Genomic DNA, 18,321 nt, shown 5'->3' with positions numbered 1-18,321 from the left:
GACAATAGAAATTAAATTTGGATGTTAGAAACTAACAAAGATAGAAGTGACATTTCCTGTTCCCCGGGATGTGTAATTCCTGGTGTCTTTCACGCTCTCTTCCAAATTCTGACTCAAGTTTTCAAGACCCTGGTTAGGGATATTTATGCCAGAATAAAGAGCAAGAGAAATCTCTGACACACAAGAACAATCCAAATATGCAACTACTATGCAGAGGTGTTTAAAATAAAGCAAAACAAAACCAGAAGCAAGTTACCGCCTGCTTTAAAGCATAATACTTAAATTCCTTCTTACATTATTAATAATGGTCCTCGGGAACGGGGAAGAACTTCACCCCAGGGAGCTTTAAACTACTGTTCTTCCCTAATCAATTGCAGACTGCTCTGCTCCAGCTTTGGCGGCATGTGATGCGTGGACACTGTTATTATGAGCTGGCTGTAATGTCAGCACAGGGACACTGGGACTCTAGACCTCAAGCCCGTACTCGTGCCTACTTTTTTTTTTTTTTTTTTTTTTAACTTTTTAAAAATTTCACGTTCAGCTTCATTCCCGAGAATGTCTGAGAGGAGGTCTGGGTTGTGGAGCCTGATTACAATGGCATCACCCCATTTCAAGACGGCTCTGGCGTATCAGCCGTTCCTCAGCAAGAAGAACACTAATGGACTCAAGAACCACTGGTTATTCCTTTCTGACAAGTAGGCCATCCCCCTTGACTGTCACTTCAGGCGAGTTCTGAGCTCTAACTACACCGTCTACTGTGAAGAGTGTAGTAGACATAGTTGTTTTACACTGGGGCTTGAGGCGAAGGCTGTGTCTGATTCACATTTTTTGTCTTGCACCTGGCACAGAAGCCTGCACACGGTAGGGACTAAACACATGTTTATTAAATGAGAGCGTGAGTCCGAAGGGTCAAACTGCTCCCTCGCTGGTGTGGCAATGGAATGAGCCTGGGCACAGACGGCAGTCTAAGGCCTTACAGCAAAGACTCAGGTTTCCTGAGGAAGAAGGAATTCTGCTTCCAGATGCAACAAAGAAACCCTGCCTCAATTTCCCACCTGCTGGCCTTCCCTACAGACTTCAGGCTCCAGACGGCAATCTCAACCCTTATCTGAGTTTGCAGCCTGCCCTACAAATCTTGGACTTGCCAGTCCTCACACTTGCAGGAGCAAGTCCTTAAAATAAATCCCTTTCTCTCTCTACATTCCATCCGTCTCTTTCTCTGGTAAGGTCTAATACAGGAACTGTGACCCAGACGTGCTCCTGGGCTCCTGACATGGCTTTGAAGGCAGAGTTCAGAAGGAAAGATTGCCCGCGGAGGTGTGGTCGTGTGACTTACCCCTTGGAGAAGGGCCCTGCTAGGTGCACTGGCCATCACCCAAAGGCTGGATGTGTGCCAACCGCTGTGAGGTCAGAACTCCTAGTTCCGACCGGAAGGGCTCTCCTCTGAGCCCAAGACATCCATTTAGTCCCTGGGTTAATTAAAATTACCATCATTTCTACTTCTTTTTGGAGGTGACACCCCTAACTGTCACTGCCCCGTGGGAGTTCCGCTTTCCTCTCTGGTCCTGTCGTTCGTCTCCCATGATTCTACCACGTACGGGTTCATCAGGTCTCTGTGGGCGAGGCTGGGAGCCTGTCCACGTAGAACATAGGTTCTGCAGGAGACGAATTCCGAGCGGCTGCAAGGGGCAGGGCGCCGGCTTCCCACTTCCCTGACACCACCTTGGGGGGGACACCTCTGCTCTAAAATCGCCCCCCAAAAGACCTCTGCTGGCACCTCCAACAGGCCCACTCTGCCCCAGCAAGGGAGAAACACCGGACACTCTCCGTCTGGCGTCGGACACCTCCGGCGCCGAGCCCGCGCTGCAGCCAGCCTGCGAGATGCGAAGAGCCAGCCCACGGGCGCACGGAGGCGGGACCCACCTATCTCCTCGCCCAGGGAGGAGTTGAGGATGGCGCCGGCCGACATGACCACGGCGCAGCTCCGGAGGCCGCGCGGGTGCAGCTGGCTCAGCGGCACGGCGGGGACCAGCTTCTGCCAGCCGAGCGCCGAGAAGGGCGCCTCCTTGCCGTCCAACGTGCGAACCCGCACCCGGCTCCGCAGCGCGCACAGCAGCTCGGTGCGGCTCAGCCCGGCCACCCGCCGGCCGCGGAAGCGCACGCCGTGCTTGTTGGCGCTCAGGTAGTCCTGCATGGCCTTCTGCAGCCGCGGGTTGAGCATCTTGGACGACACGTTTCCCTTCCAGAGCCGGTGCAGGAAGGCCCTGGACATGGACGAGTACAGCCTGTCCCCGTCGTCGCCGTCCTCCAGGACCAGGCTCCCTCCGGGTTTCCTCTGCCTCTTCCTCGCCCGCCTTCTAGGCGCCTGGTGGGCCAGGGCAGCCCCGTCCCGCCGGCCTTGGTCCCCGGCGGAGGGGGCCTCCGGCGTGCCCTGAGTGTGGCTGTGCAACCCTGGCTGACCGGCGGCAAAAAAGTAGTCGTCGTCCTCCGGGTAGAAAGCACTTTGCGATTTTCTCCCGATCTGGGATGAAAAGAACTCTTCGTCATTTTCAAACCCGTCCCGCACCTGAGCCCACTGTGGCAGGTCGCCGGGCCCCTTGTGGAAGGGGCCCGACGGGCGTCCGTCCAGCAGCCCCTTGTGTGCACCCGCACTCTCGGGCAAGGAGGGCTCCTGCATGGCACCCATGATGGCCCTCTGCTTCCCCTGCATGGGCAGGAGCCTCCTGGTCTCCAGGAAGGAGAAGGAGCTGGGCGCAGGTTCGGCTGGGTTGCTGTCGGTGAAGTAAACGAAAATCACCACGAAGAGGAGCCCCCAGGCGAATATCCCGCAAAGCATTCTTTGTCTCCATTGCTTCAAGTGTGGTTTCATGGCAGGTGTCTGGGGTCAGCACCTTGTGTCCTAAAGCGGTGGGAGGCCGAATGAACCTGAAAAACAGCCAGGTCTATAGTTAGTTAGCCACCTGAAGACACCGGCTCCGGCGGCGCTGGCGCTGGGGACAGTCTGGCCTGAGCAGCGTTTCTGCCCAGGACAGTTAAAAGGGGTATCAGAAACCAGGATCTCCTCTGGGAATTTTGACTAAATTCAAGTGTCAAATCCTCGCCCCCCTGCTTCCCAGACCCGACCTCTGAAAGACAAAAGGTCCCACTGAGAGTCTTGGGAGAGAGGTGGAGGAGCGGCTGTATATTGGGAACACCTCTGGAGGTATAGCCACTTCCCCACCCTGACAGCAACTTACTTGGGGCCCATCCCAACAACCTCTCCCTGCAACTGCCTTTACGGGATTGCATTTGGTAAAGCAAAGCAGCTGAATGAAGACGTAGAGTCGGTCCTCTCTTCCCTGCTTTATCAGAACACCAAAAGCTCAGTTTCTAAGGGGTGACAACCATATCAGATTCTTCATGGTCTCCCCCAGGCCCTAGAAGCTGCCTGGAACATACCGGAAGTCCACCTATGGTCCCGAATAAGCAATGCTTCAGACCCTGTGGCCGTGGGCCAATGTTATACCAGAGTGCCTGTGGACTTCAAAAATGCACTCAAATAAATGCCCTCCTACTTCATCCCCATCATGAGTCTCTGATGGAATAGGAGGGAAGTATGTTAACATTTCAAATAAGGGAGGAGATGATGAGAGAGCTTGCTGTTTCTAGATGAGCCTCCAACAGGGAGAGGGTGACAAAGGAGGCGGAGATGAAAAGCGTACGATAAAATGTAAGACAGAAGGAACTTCTCCTTCATTCAGTCCTGCAACCCATGTTTATTGCTACATTGCTGTGTGGGATGAGACAGTAATAAGAAATACATCTAACCTTCAGGAATGTAAGCAAAGCCCCCCCAAAGGGAAAAATATAAGGCACGTGTAATAATACTGGAGCTTATTGGAGCCTAACAATAAGCACAACGCCCAACACAGGCAGACACTGAATAAATACAGGCTAAAAGAATGACATGAGCCTGCGTGTGTGTGTGTGTGTTCAGGGGTGGGGGCTGTGTGTTTGGGTGATGGGGTTAGAAGTAGGGAAAACTGAACTGAATAGTGATGCCCATGCAGCCATGGGAGACCTTGAAGACCCATCTGGATGTCTGAGCCACAGGCTCTGTGAGAAATGGGGAGGAATGAAGTTTTCTGAGCAAGGGGTACCGTTGCTGGTTGCATGGGCTTTCAGATTTCTCTGTAGCAGGGAGGAGTGCAGGGAGACAACACAGGTTCAAGGGGGTCATTCGTAGAAATCAGACACTCAAAGTAGAGTGGGAGGAACTCAGAAGGGGAACTCCTTCCCTAGCATAGGCTGATGGATGCTACTAAAACTCAAAGGCATGTGAGGTGTGACCAAAATGCAACAGGGGGGTTTGTACTCAGATAACTCCTATCAATGTGAGTGATACCTACAGAAACGTAGTTACTATGGAAGCCACACACTGTTTGTCTTGGTGGTTAAAAAGATACGCCAGGGGCGCCTGGGTGGCTCAGTCGTTAAGCGTCTGCCTTCGGCTCAGGGCGTGATCCGGGTATTCTGGGACCGAGCCCCGCATCAGGCTCCCTCCTTCGCTGGGAGCCTGCTTCTTCCTCTCCCACTCCCCCTGCTTGTGTTCCCTCTCTCGCTGGCTGTCTCTCTGTCAAATAAATAAATAAAATCTTAAAAAAAAAAAAAAAGATACCCCAATGTAAGAAAGCCACGTTTGCTTTGCGGCTCTGTAGCTGATTAAATATGGACGCAGATTCATTGACCCTCTTCCCAGTGAGAGGTGGGGTCTACGGCTCCTGTCCTTGCCCTTTGGGGAGGGCTCTATAACTGCTCTGCTCAGTTCCTGGGCTCAGGTCCAGCTGTTTCCAGTCCCTGCTTCTTAAGCTGCTCATTCGGGGGGAAAGCTAGCCACCAACAAAGAACATTTCTCTGACCTGAGTCCACCATGCAGCCAGGAAACCCAAGCTAGCCATGTGGAAAGGCCACACAGACTGAGAGATGCCCAGACACCCCCGAGAGGTTCCAGCTGTCTAGCCCCTGCACCAAACATGAAGAGTGAAGACGCCCTGTTGCATGTCCAGGCCAGTCAAGCTTTCAGATGATTCAGCCCTGGCCAGCCTCTGACTGCAACGGCAGGGAAGACCCCACATGAGAACCCGGCCAAGCCCAGTCTACCCACAGAACCAGAGTGATAGTGATAGACCGTGGTTCTAAGCCACTAGGTTTTGAGGCGATTTGTTACATCAGAATAGATCACCGGGGGGCGCCTGGGTGGCTCAGTCATTAAGCATCTGCCTTCAGCTCAGGGTGTGATCCCACTGTTCTGGGATCGAGCCCTGCATCAGGCTCCTCCGCTGGGAGCCTGCTTCTTCCTCTCCCACTCCCCCTGCTTGTGTTCCCTCTCTCGCTGGCTGTCTCTATCTCTGTCAAATAAATAAATAAAATCTTAAAAAAAAAAAAAAAAAAAGAATAGATCACCGGGACAGGCGCTAACAGAAATGTGAAAAGAGAAATGCCCTGAATGCTTCCAACATTGGGGCATCCTTGAAATGAGAGTCTAGCCTCTCGGAGATTATTTGACAAGCAATATTCATTTACATGTATAAGTTGCGGCTTTTAAAAAGTGTTTGCTTTACCTTGTAGTCACATAAAGGCAAGGCTGTCGGTTTCATTTATGGTCAAAAATCAAACACACATATACAGAACATGCTTTCACCAAGCCAGGCACAGTGATGCCAAGACGTTTACACAGAAGAAAAATGCCAGCGGTTAACCTATGTGCCACAGCCCGTGCTTACCTCTCTTCCTGCATTACCTTATTTCCTCTTCCCAGCACCTAGTGCGGTAGGAAATACTGCTATCTCCATTTTATAAATGAGGAAACTAAAGCTCAGAGAGACGGAGTAACTTGCCCAAAGCCACAGAGAAAGCAAGCAGCAGAGACTGGTACCAACCCACCTGCTCAACTCCAGGCCTCACCCTTTTGACACTAAGTTCTGACTCCATTTGATCATACCAACCATGACTATATATCTAAATAAGGCTCCTTAAACTATCTGTGGGGAAGGATCATTTTTTCCCTCCAAACCGTCACAATCTGATACTTTTATATTTCCAATTCTGAATGTCTTGGCAAGGCCTGGTTGCGGTAAAAGATTCTAAATGCTTACTACCAAGTTCCATACACATCTCATCGGGAGCTGGAAATGAGCAGTCTGCAGACGTGCACAGTCTGGGGACCACACTTTGAGTAAGAATCCACTGAACGATCTTTCTAAATCTGTCCCACCCCGGAGCGAGGGCTTCAAACTGTGATGCCCAACCTGGAGATCTAGAGGCTAGTTCCAGGATTTCGACATTTCTATTAGAAATCAGAAAATCACCCTCAATGACAGTTGTTCTGTCTTCACCCCAACTGAGCACACTGAACACAAGTCTGACGCTGACCTCTGGAGTTAGCACCGGGCCCACAAGTTAAGGATTCAGCCCCAAAAGCTTGCCTCTGCTTCAGACAGCAGCCTTAAGTGGGAACCCCAGGCCACCTGCATTTATGAGTGTTTGGCTGGTCATCTGGGAGGTTCCCATGATTAGCCGGGATGAACTCAGAAAAGCCCTACACTAATGATTACAGGGTTTTTTGGTAAGGCATACACATAATTTGAGGTCTTGGGGGGTGGGTCCCAAACAGAGATTTTCTGCCCTCTGTCTGTGGTGTCCGAGAACATCACCGTCTCCAGACAGCCCTGTGCTCATTAACCATGAAGTTCCACCGAGCCTTTCCTGGCGTTCCGTTTGTTAGGCATGACTGATTGAATCACGGATTTAAGCGTGTGATGGAATTCAGTTGCCCGTCTCCTTTCTTCCCCAGAGGTCAGGCTGGCCCAAGGTCTTTCTGATAGCTCCCATCCTGAAGCTGTGCAGGGACTCACCAAGAGTCACCTCACAAATATAACAGGCACGCCCGTCACTCAGGAAATTGCCAGGGTTTTAGAAGCCCGTGCCAGGAACTGAGGACAAAGACCCGACAAATTGTTACAGCACACGGAGGCTGTAGTTGCTAATTTAAAAGGCAGTCTTTTTGCCTCTGGCTGGAATCCTCATTACTCGGTTGCCTCACACTGAGCAACAGCGCTGGGCCCTCACTTGGTGGATTATTAAAGAATGGGGAGTGGAGGTTCTTTGTTCAGCACTTGCTTGAGAGACTATTTTTAAAACGTAGAGTCAGAAGGGGAGGGGTATGCACAGGGTTGCTGTGGGTAAAACAATGAAGAGGAAGCCTTGGTCCTTTGGGGAGGACCTAGAAACCTCTGGCCTCGGGGCTCACAGCTGAGGGTCCCAACCCCCAGGCTGCTTGGGTGCAGCAGAGTAGGCCTGTCAGACAAGCAGACGTCATTATACAGGAACACCTAGCTCCCAGCTGAGATGACAGACATGGAAGGGAGGGAGAGCAGGTCTGCAGCAAAGGAAAACCTGAAAGGGAAAAGCAGGAGAAGGAGCTGCCATGGGGCCAAGAGCCTGGGGCAGGTTTTGTTCTCTCTGCGCACTTTTCTGGGGAGTAGAAGGGTGGGATTTGTGAGGCCCTCTCTGAGCACCACGAAAGCATGAGGGATCCCAGTGCAATAATGAGGGTTTTTCATTAGGTAAGATTTTGTGGCTTTTAAAGCACAGTAATAATAGAAAGGAGTGGGATCACTGTCTCAACTCATGATTAGGCTGAACTTTTAATAATCCAAAAGCCTTCCCCGCCACCTCTGTCGCTGCAAACCTTCTGCCGCCAATTAAGGGAACATTCTCCAAAATGATGAAACCGCAAGGCAAGGGCAAACCCTCTGCCAGCAAAATGCTACAGAAATCGTTTTATGTATCAAGGGTCCCGTCGTCAGCACCTTCATAAAAATCCAGGTTAGAGAGACATGGAGGATATGGTCCATGTTATATCCATTGGTCATTCTTGTCCTTAAAAGGACCACACAGCCTAATAGGAAGAAATGTTCAGCTAAGCAACAGAAAAAGAAAAAAAAAATGCATTTTCCCCCTCTACTGTGGTATATCTGAAATATTATAATGATAGAGCTTAAACAACGTAACGCACACTCATTGCTCTCTCCCATCATTAGCCGGTGGGATATAAATTGCATCAGGGAGACATAAGAGGTACATCGGGTGAATCATCTGTCCCCAGGTGCCAATGACAAAGTGCTCCCTGATCACTGGTTCACGTGTGCTTTGTCGGGGCTAGTTTAAGTGACTGAGGCAGTCAAGTTCTTGCCAGTGTTCCCCTGGGAAGAAAACTGGCAAGATTATAAGCAGTCTGTGTGGTGTGGCCTTCTCTTCTCTCCATAGCGAGGCTAACATTATTACCTGGCCGCGCTAAGGTTTGCATTCCAAGCAGATGAATGTTTGCTGCCCACTTGAACAACTGTTGGTCCATTCCCACTCTTCTTCCGTTTTCTGTGGCCCTTCTAGCCACGCCTCTGGGAAACCTGTATGGGTACACTGAGGCGATGATCCCAGACACAATGAAAAGATGACCTACAGCCAGAAATTATTTTGATCGTCCCACTTGCTCAGGGATTTCGGTGCCTCTTAGGTACTAATTCTCAAAGAAATGAGTCACTTTTCTGCATGGATGTCCAAAATAATACCAAAGAGTGTTAATTCTCCTTGAAATCGTGCAGAGAGACATCACATTGTCCAAAAGGTTCCATTCATTACCAGTAGTCGGATGAAATTAGGGAAGTGCAAGCCACAGATGACCCTGACAGCAATGCAGTGAAGGGTTAATTCGGTCAGTGTCTCATTTTGTTCAAGGGTAAAGAGAAGTTAATTCTGGCCTTTGCCACTTGAACGACGTCCCTCTTATGCCCGGAGGTTGACAGGTTGGCTCACCGGTTTTCCTGAATGGAGACTATTTTTTTAACCCACTTTGATGGATGTGTGCATTAGAGCTGCCATCTGGCCGGGTTTTCTGTTGGTCTGAGAAACTCTCGTGTCTCTTTTTTGGGTAGAAGTTGTCTAAAGGATCTTAAAATCTAAGTATTTACGTTAACTTTGATATAATAAAGAAGATTTAGTCTGTGAGCTATAGTGAGGCACTCACGTGTCTTAATAGCCTTCAGGAGTCATTTTCTTCCAAGATTCATTTTTCTAAAATCAGCTCTTGTCACACACCCAAGAAAACACTCAAGTCTGTAGAAGAGGGAGGTGCCACCCCCAGCTGGAATGCCTCTATCTCTTCACAACCCCATCGGTTCCTTTCACAACTAATCCCTTTTCTTTCCTTTTCTCATTTTCTGTAAATGTGAGCAGGCCTCCAGACTGCCGCATGCAGGACGCCAAGGGCCCCCCTCTCTCCTTCTTTCCCGCTCCGCTCTCAGCCCATTCTTAAGCTAATGTCCACAAGAACAGAAAAAAGAAGGTCAGCCCGGTCAGTAGGGTTGGGTGGTGGGCGGGCTGCCTGCCTTCTAATGGGTCCTGGCGGACCGGCGGCTTCATTGTCCTACAAGGGCAGCCCCACTGGCACGTACTGAGCCCCAAGGGCGAGACGGCTGGGCTCAGGCCACTGAGTGCCATCTCCTCCCCTCGTGACCAGGAGCTGCCGGGCTCCAGAACGGAGGGAGCCATCGCCCGTGTGAGGAAGGACACTGTTATGTGAGGGCTGGCCAACTCAAATGAGCTCACTTGGCAAAAACACCGGTGCCCCAGCTTCTGGTTGATTTAAAATTGGGACACTTGAATAATCTCAGTGGGGAACAGTTGGGGCTACTTTAGGGTGGGACCACAACCCAGTCATTCTTGTATTCCCAGCAAACAGTGTAGGTGGTCCCATGGAAGGTTCCTGATTGATACTTTAACTAGAGGAAACGAATGACTACAATTCATAAAACAGAATAAGAGAGACTGTCCGGATGGGGCTCCTGGCTGGGTGCAAAGGGAGGGGACGCACTGCTTGCCATCCTTCCCAGGCCAGCAGGGAGTGTGTGGGCGGCGCCCTGCAAATGTAACCAGTTGCCATGTGGTCAGGTTAAGCACAATGAGCAGCAGTCAGGAGTGGTCGGGGAGATGGAACAAAGCAGCAGCAGAGTGGTATCAGACACAGCCATTCCTCAGATGCCTACCATGTGCCAGACACTGTACCAAGCGCCTCATCGGGACTGTCTCCTTCTAATTCTTCATTCCCAGTGTAATCTTGACATCAAACCCCGTAGTAAACATTATTCTTCTCATTCGGTATATGGAGAACCTGAAACTCTAAGTGGTACGCTTCCTGCACATTGTTCCAAAACCTCTTTCTTTTGGCCCTAACTAGATCATGAAACCAGGGGATGCTGCACCGTCCTCGAAATTTTCATGGGATTTTTTTCTCTCTGCCATAAAGTACTACGCCAAATTTCGGGCTAGCTCCCTACACTGACTGGGTTGCACGGTCCGATCCCCTACCATCCCAGCTTCCCGAACACGTTTTTGTCTGCTGGAGAAGCTGATCTCCCAGTTAGGCTTGGAATCCACACCTCCCCAGAATCCAGCTGCACAGCAATCAGCAGAGACAGCTTAGCCTTGGTGTGCCAACCGACTGGATTTTGCCCTGTCGGAATGGGATGCTGACTTGCTAACATTTCCAGTGAGGCTACAGGTGTGAAGGTCCAAGATCTCAAGGAATTTGTTACCTAGGTGGGAAGACCTCAATTCTGAGTGCTTGGTTCTCTGTGGTGGATGTACAGAGGAGTGATGCAGATTCAAGTAATCAAGGGGAGGGGGACGAGGGCTGAACATTGAGGCCCACATTGGAATGGAAGGCAGTCGGTCATTTCCAGCCAGTGGAACAACTGGGCTCAGTGTGCCTGGGATGAGAATTTGCGTGGTGCAAAGACAGGTGACCAGGAATGGTGGGCTCAGACTGGACAAGAAGGGCCAATCTTATGTAGACAATTGTATTCTCTTTCTGGGTGGATAATTTCAGCAACAGAGATTTTTCTCAAGTGGCAGGGCAGATGGGAAATAGTTTAAAAGGCAAGGACTCACATATGTGAGCCACTCTGGGCAGCTTTTAGCTTTCAGAACTTTCTGCAATGAGGTGGCAGGTGCTGCTGGGGCAGAGGGAGGTGGAAATGATTCCAGACGTCTATTACTGGTTGTACAGAGACAACACAAGCTGCCTACTAGCTAGGGTCTGCTGGCTTCCTGAAACAGCATTCATCTGCTTTGGACACAGTGGTCTGTTTGTTTTACGATAATTAGCATTCAAATATTTACACTTTACACCAATAATATGCCAAGGCTCATGATTGAAGCTGTGAATTAGCTTCAGCAGTGATGTTTAATAGTTAAGAAGATGAAATATTGCCTACCTGCCATGGAGATTTGAAAGTTCTACTCTGTTCCCGCCAATCTAAGGGGCTTCTGGGTAAAAGTGTAGGCAGTCAGCAGGTGGCTCTTAACAGGGAGGCCTCTGACCAGCCGGAGCCACTCAGTCCCAGCGCAAGAGGGGTCCAGAGCATCGGTGTGGGCTGGCAAGGGGGCACCAGCACCACTCAGGGCACAAGTCAGGGCCACCACCTCTGGCCCCCTCAGTGTTGCAGGGTGATACTGACGACTCTACCTATGAGGAGGAAAGGTGATATATGGTTGACTGGGAAGCCCTGTGGTCAGACAGCCTGCTCAGATGCTTGCCCGCTGTGTTATTCTGGATAAATCCTTTGAGCCTCAGTTTCTTCATCCGATGTGAGTCATAACACTGCTGAGATCCTCACGGCTCTGTGAAATGAATGAGTAAGGCACCGCGTGAGACGGGACTGGCCCAGTGCCTGGCCCAAAGTGAAAGCTACATAAACACGACTTTTTCAATCCCTGTTTCGAGAGTCTATAAAAGTAAAAAAGTGGTATAATCAGCATGGATTTCACTGTATGAGTATTGGCCCCACGTGTATACACTTGAAGGTTCACCAGTAGGCACCCCTCTCTTTACATGGTCCCAAATGGATGTGATGTGCCCTTGTTTAGATAAACACTAGCACCTGACTCAAGCTAACGTGCGTGAAATAAACCCTGCCTCGATAAAGACCTCTCTCTGGTGTCTCGGTCACAAAAAGCAGAACCTGTCAGGGACTGGATGCCTGAGACCTATCTTCTAATGGTTTATCATGTTACCTTATTTTAACATATATTGCCATAATTCAACAAATATTTATTTGGGCTAATGTCAGGCTGAATATATATCCTATGACACTTTGCCCTCGGGGGAACGGAATGACATTCTGGAGGAAATTAAGATTTAAATTCTTGAACACCAAGAGTGAACGATTGAAAAGCATGGGGTAGATTCAAATTCCAACATGTCTCTTCAGTCCAGACAATGGGGCTCTCACAAGAGCCCAGGAAGAAAGAGCGCTTAGAAGAACCCCCTTTCAGGAAACTTCAAAGGCCCCGCGGGGCACTTGTTTTGCCCATCAGGGGAAAGAAAGTGTTTTCTGCGGCAAGAGCCACATCTTCACAAATCACAAAAATAAAAACGGCTAACTGCTTGAGATCCATCTCCACGGATCAGCACCAGCAGAGCTCAAGTGTGAAGCGGGGGGAAAAAACAGAAGCTGCAGAGGCAAACTCGCGAAAGTTGTACCATTTATGTAAGAGTTTAAAATGCCAGTACGAACCTCAGCTAGTAACTACCTCTGAGGAGGAAGGACCGAGATTTGGATGAGGGGGAGGGACAGAGGACACTTGCATCATTGCTCAAAAATGTCCTTTCTTATAAAGAAAAGATCCAAAGTAGTAAGGCAAAATATTAATAGATACTAAATCTGAGTATATAAATTCACTTCTCATGTATTCTCTGTGCTTTTAAAAGATTTTATTTATTTATTTGGGAGAGAGAGATCAAGAGCGAGCCCACACGGGGGCAGGAGGGGGCAGATAGAGAGGGAGAGGCTGAGAATCTCCAGCAGACTCCACACCCAGTAGAGTCCAACACGGGGCTCGATCTCACGACCCTAAGATCATGACCTGAACTGAAACCAGAGTCCGATGCTTAACCAACTGAGCCACCCAGGTGCCCCTGTATTCTCTCTGTTTTGAACAGATTTAAACATAATAATTTTACACATAACGGAAGTTGAAAAATAAAAGTTGTTATTGTAAAACTAAGAAAGAGAAATCATTAACTGTGTTTGTATTTACATCCCTAATTCCTAATCTCTTTGGCTAGTAATTCCTGCTTACTCTCTTAGCACAAAATACAAATCTAACATTTAGATTCTGCACTGGATTCCAGCTTGGTTAAGACTCTCATGTGACACAATCATCAATCCAGAAAAGAATAACTTACAGCTATGCGGATTTATGAAAGCACAGAAAAGCACTGAGATTCATGCCCTCACTCTTTCTGGGTATGCAATTTGGGGCAAGTTACTTTACCTTCTGGAGCCTCAGCTTCATCATATGAAGATGAAAATCATCCAAACTTTAACTAGTTGATACAGAATAACATATTTATGGAGAAAATGCAAATTAAGTTTCTATTGTTGCTACTGTAAGTAGTATCTAAAAATAGCTATTCCATGTGGCCCCAGGCTCTGTGTTAAACTCTGATGGGCGCCATCTTGCTTACTCCTAACTACCTGGAAAGATGGAATTTCTCTGAGTCCTATGTTGGCTAAACTGAGGGATGTCTCCAGAGCAACATCTTTGGTCTCTGCTCCAACTCTTAATTCTCCCACATACTAGGAGTTCCCAGTCCACTGAGAAATAAAGATCATGGTATGACTCTCTATAGAACCAAACTGAGTTGGCCCTAAGTCTAGATTTGGTAGTTGTGGGAAGAAAGGTGGGGGATTGGTAATCCAATGTACTCCCCACACCCAGGTCACAAATGATGCATGACTATCAGTAATGCACATAATAATTTAACTTCCATCTGTCTGACATTCGTTGTATCTTCTAAAGCACTGAACAGTTATTATTTCAGTGTCTCTCAAAACCTGTGATCTGGGAACTATGGTGAAGCCCATTATATGGATGAGACATATGAATCACAGTGAAGTTACTTAAAAGTGCCACCGTTAGCATGTGTTGGAGCTAGGACAGTACCTGGTAAAACTAGGCAGAAAAATGAGGACAGGGGCGCCTGGGTGGCACAGCGGTTAGGCGTCTGCCTTCGGCTCAGGGCGTGATCCTGGCGTTATGGGATTGAGCCCCACGTCAGGCTGCTCTGCTGGGAGCCTGCTTCTTCCTCTCCCACTCCCCCTGCTTGTGTTCCCTCTCTTGCTAGCTGTCTCTATCTCTGTCAAATAAATAAAATCTTTAAAAAAAAGAAAAGAAAAGAAAAATGAGGACAATGATAATGTTTGCTCTCCTTACCTCCCAGGTTGTTGAAAACACCCAAGAAAAATGCGTCAGTAGGAACACTTCAAATTAGATGTCCTACAAATTCACTCAGTTTTCGTGATATAAGGAATTATAAATATTTAGATTCCATTATTATATCAAAGTTATCTAAGTTGATTTTTTGTCTCATAAAATATGTGTAAATAAAAAAGGTGACCACATTATATATATATAAATCATCTTGGCAAGGTAGAGGAGCCAGGGAAAATTGTAGGTGGTGAATATTTCTCTGAGCAAGTAAAAATGGCAATAGTTTGCTTTGTAAGGCTATTTAGTGGCTTTAGTAATGCAGCCTTAACACTCCTGAAGTTTGGTTTTAAGAATGGAACTTTTAAAACATTATTAAGGGAAAGTGCTAAGTTGTTAATGCCCTAACATCAAGTTCCTTACGATAGGACACATTTTCCACCCAAGTAACAGGATAAGGCAGTCATGTCTTCAAAATGCATTAACTTTTATGTTAAAACACATACACACACATTATGGAGTCAAATATAAAATCAACTTGAAGATTTAATGTAAAACATGAGACTTCAAGGAAATTTCCAAGTGCAGAACTTTCAACTCTGCCCTCTGAACTTCCAAAGCTGAATGTCCTTTGTCCCAATGCAAAAGTCTGAGCAGCTGGGATGAGACTGAAGTGTAAGGGCCCCAGCACACTGAAGACTAACCTAGGAAAAATTCAAATGTTTCCTCTCTAGTACGCTTCTCTAGTTTGCATTTTTCAAAGTCCTTAGAAAAATTCCAGATTATGAAATTATTTCTGAGGTTTCTAATTCTGAGGATTAGCTCACCCTTAGAATATCTTCGAAGTGCCAGCACACCGCCGTCACAACCACGGAGTTGCGGTTCCCCTGCGAACAGCAGCACAGATGCTTTGTGTATCTGTGTGCACGTGTACATGTGAGCACAGTGCCGGTCTTCCGTCACTTCACTCATGTATACGTTCTGTAGATAACTGGGCACCTACTACATACCTCTGTGTCTACCATGCTGAGCTAGTCAAGTATTACCTGTCCCCCCATCGAGCTTACTGTATGGGAAAGACAAATCAGGTACACTAATCTTGCAGGATGTTGTGCAGTCTTCACTGACTTTTTTTTTTTTTTTTTTTAACTACATTCCCTTTTACCCCATGACCTTCCTCCATTTACCGAGAGGAACAGAAGACCTCCCATGCCCAAAGGAAAACTGTCACAATGGAACCAGAAGGCGGTGATGTCAATTCTTGCCTTCAAAGTTCAAAAGCTGGGGCACCCGGGTGGCTCAGTGGGTTAAGCCTGTGACTGTTGGTTTAGGCTTAGGTCGTGCTCTCAGGGTCATGACGTCGAGCCCTCCATTGGGCTCCGCACTGGGCATGGAGCCTACTTAAGATTCTCTCCCTTTGCCCCTCGCCTGCTCTCTCTCTGAAATAAATAAATAATAATAAATAAGTAAATAAATAAAAATAAAGTTCCAAAGCTGTATTTCAAGGGGTGGGGAAGGGCAGAAACTGGGAAGAATATTTTGCTGAGCCAGCTTTCTCTTGCCCAAAGGGAGACTGAAAAAATCTCCCAGCTGATGGAAAAGGAGAGTGGGAACTTAAACAGAAAAACTGGCCACTGGCGAGGGCCCCTAATGATGGTTCTAACGCCAATGCTAAGAGGAAGAGGACAACAGAACCCTGGGTAAGTTTGTAGAAGAAATCTTGCCATACTCTGTACCTCAAACCTCAGGCTGTGGAAGCAGCACAGGGATGACTGTGTGAACCTGAGGTTTTTCTACCCAGAATGGCAGGGAAGAACCACCAACTGTGGCCTCCAATGTACAGAGAATCCACAGACAGAGGGTGCATGCAGTATGGGGCAGGGGGACAAAGGGGAACAGTAGAGAGCGCTGTCCTATGATGTACCGTAAGACAGAAGGCCAGGCAGCTAATTCAGTGCCCACTCCAAAATGCACACACCTGGATGCTAAGGACTAGATACTTTCCAAGTCAGAGGAGGAAAAAAAGAACCTAAATTAAGAATACACGTTAATGTCAACTTTGGTTAATTTAATCAACTAGAAAAGCTTAGCTGAATTGGCAGTTAGATTTTCCCAACGCTGAGTGGAATAGGATCTCAAAGTACAGCTTAAGTTGACTTGAGATAAGCTGCATTTCTTGAGCACTTCTGGACTGAGAATATACACCTGCTATGTGTGTCTGGTTAGAGGCACGTTATGTTCTCTACCTCCCGATGCTGCCCCAAGTTACAACTGTAGCGTTGGCTTCTGGACTTCTGGACTGAGAATATACACCTGCTATGTGTGTCTGGTTAGAGGCACGTTATGTTCTCTACCTCCCGATGCTGCCCCAAGTTACAACTGTAGCGTTGGCTTCTCTGCACCACAAGCCCATATCACCAACTACCTGTGTGACAGTTCCTCTTAAGTATTTCCTACAGTCTCAAACTTCCCATGTCCAAACCAAACACTTGTCACTCTCTTCCTGAGTGGCGCGGCCATTCACCCAGGTGCCTGGGTCAAAGACTTTGGTGTTATTCTTGCTTCTTCTTTCCGCTTGAACCCACATCCAGTCCCAACCACCAGACCTAATCTGACATAGACAGCCCTAACGCTAAAACACGCGCTGGACTCGCACAAGCGGTTGCCTCCTCACTGCCCCAAGTGGTCCAAGCCCCTCTCACCCGCACCTGTGCGATGACCCTGGGCCCATCTCCCTGCTCCCTGCTCCCATTCTGCCTGTCCTCTGCGGCAGAATGAAACTCTTCAAGTGGGAATTTAATGTCGCTGCGTCCCTGCCGTCAATTCTCCCTTCCCTCTCCCTCACGTACATGGCGTGTCCCCACTTGTCTCGCTGACCTCATTGCCCACCACTGGTCCCTCACCCTCCTCCCTCCTCCCGGTGCCTGCGGCCTCCTGCATACTCAGCTCGCACCAGCTGCAGGGCCGGTGCCCAGGCCCTTCCCGCTGCCTGGGGCCCTCCTGGAGAGCCTGACCCACCGTCCTCCTGGCTTATTAAAGTCTCTGCTCTATTCAGAAGGGCTTTACCTGCAACACTCATCCTCTTGACCTCTCTCAGCAGCCCTTGTCTTCACTTTTGGTACCGCTCACCGCTTGATATGTTGTATGTTTAATGCTTTTCTTCTCCAACAGGCCCTAAGCTCCAGGAGGGGGACCCGTCTTTCCTCAGTCCCTAGATAGTGGTTGGCACACAGTCAGGGCTTGGCCACTCCGGGAACGAGGTGGGGAAGGAACTGAGAGACTGTAAGACAAAAAGACTTTGGGGCATAATTTAGGCTGGGGAGCCTGGGCAGGTCATGTGGAGACAGTGAAATTTAAGCTGAGAAGAAGCGGATGGTGAGAAGTTAGGTACTGGGGGGCCGGGTGCATTTCAAGTGGAGGAGCAGGGGCTGGGAGCGATAGGGCAGGCGGCATGTGGACGCCTGTACTGTAATTTGGCTGAGTGCAGAAGTACACAAGAGATCGTCTCTACGAAGATCAAACCACTTGTTACTTAATCTGCAAACACACCGTGAGACAGAAACACTGGCTTCTATGAAATATACTATCAAGAACTTGTGATAAACACTATAATTTTAATGTCTTTATCACATGTAATGACATAAATAAAAAGCAGTGGGTTTCAGCCTCCCCATCAGAGCTCAGTAAAAACCTTCTCTCACAGTTTTAGCTAAAACTCAACCACATGCAGTCCTGGAAGTTTATTTTGTGGCGGATGGAACTAGGAAGAAGAGAGAAATGTGAAAATAATAATACATCCACATCCACTCAACCTTGATGGATTGCACAAAACTTTCGCTGGGTCTCAGCAGGACCCCTGATGAGGAACCACCGCCAACGCTGGAAACTCAGACCTGCCCTGGAGAGGGGCCAGCCCCATTCCTGAAATGTCAGGGACAGAAAAGGAAGGAGGGATGGAAGGGCGAGTCCAGAGTCATGGCGAAATCAACAGAAAATGAACTTAAAGCGACC

At 48.5% G+C, this 18,321-nt stretch overlaps 1 protein-coding gene across 6 annotated transcripts in view; it reads right to left on the bottom strand.

Moving 5' to 3' along the window:
- ST6GAL2 (ST6 beta-galactoside alpha-2,6-sialyltransferase 2) overlaps positions 1 to 18,321 on the bottom strand; it is a 76,956-nt gene that overhangs the window by 34,833 nt on the left and 23,802 nt on the right. For 5 of the 6 annotated variants that reach the window (XM_048222781.2, XM_026515878.4, XM_026515868.4 and 2 more), the window contains exon 2: positions 1,924 to 2,925. In XM_048222781.2, coding sequence (XP_048078738.2) covers positions 1,924 to 2,869 — 946 coding nt within the window. In that variant the 5' untranslated portion in view covers positions 2,870 to 2,925. Of the gene's footprint in view, positions 1 to 1,923; positions 2,926 to 11,312; positions 11,719 to 18,321 lie in introns of all 6 variants that reach the window. The other variant, XM_057309267.1, reaches the window with a different exon arrangement.

The sequence above is a fragment of the Ursus arctos genome, unplaced genomic scaffold (genome assembly GCF_023065955.2).
Source record: "Ursus arctos isolate Adak ecotype North America unplaced genomic scaffold, UrsArc2.0 scaffold_8, whole genome shotgun sequence".
Classification (NCBI taxonomy): Eukaryota; Metazoa; Chordata; class Mammalia; order Carnivora; family Ursidae; genus Ursus; species Ursus arctos.
This window is presented reverse-complemented; position numbering and strand designations above follow the sequence as displayed.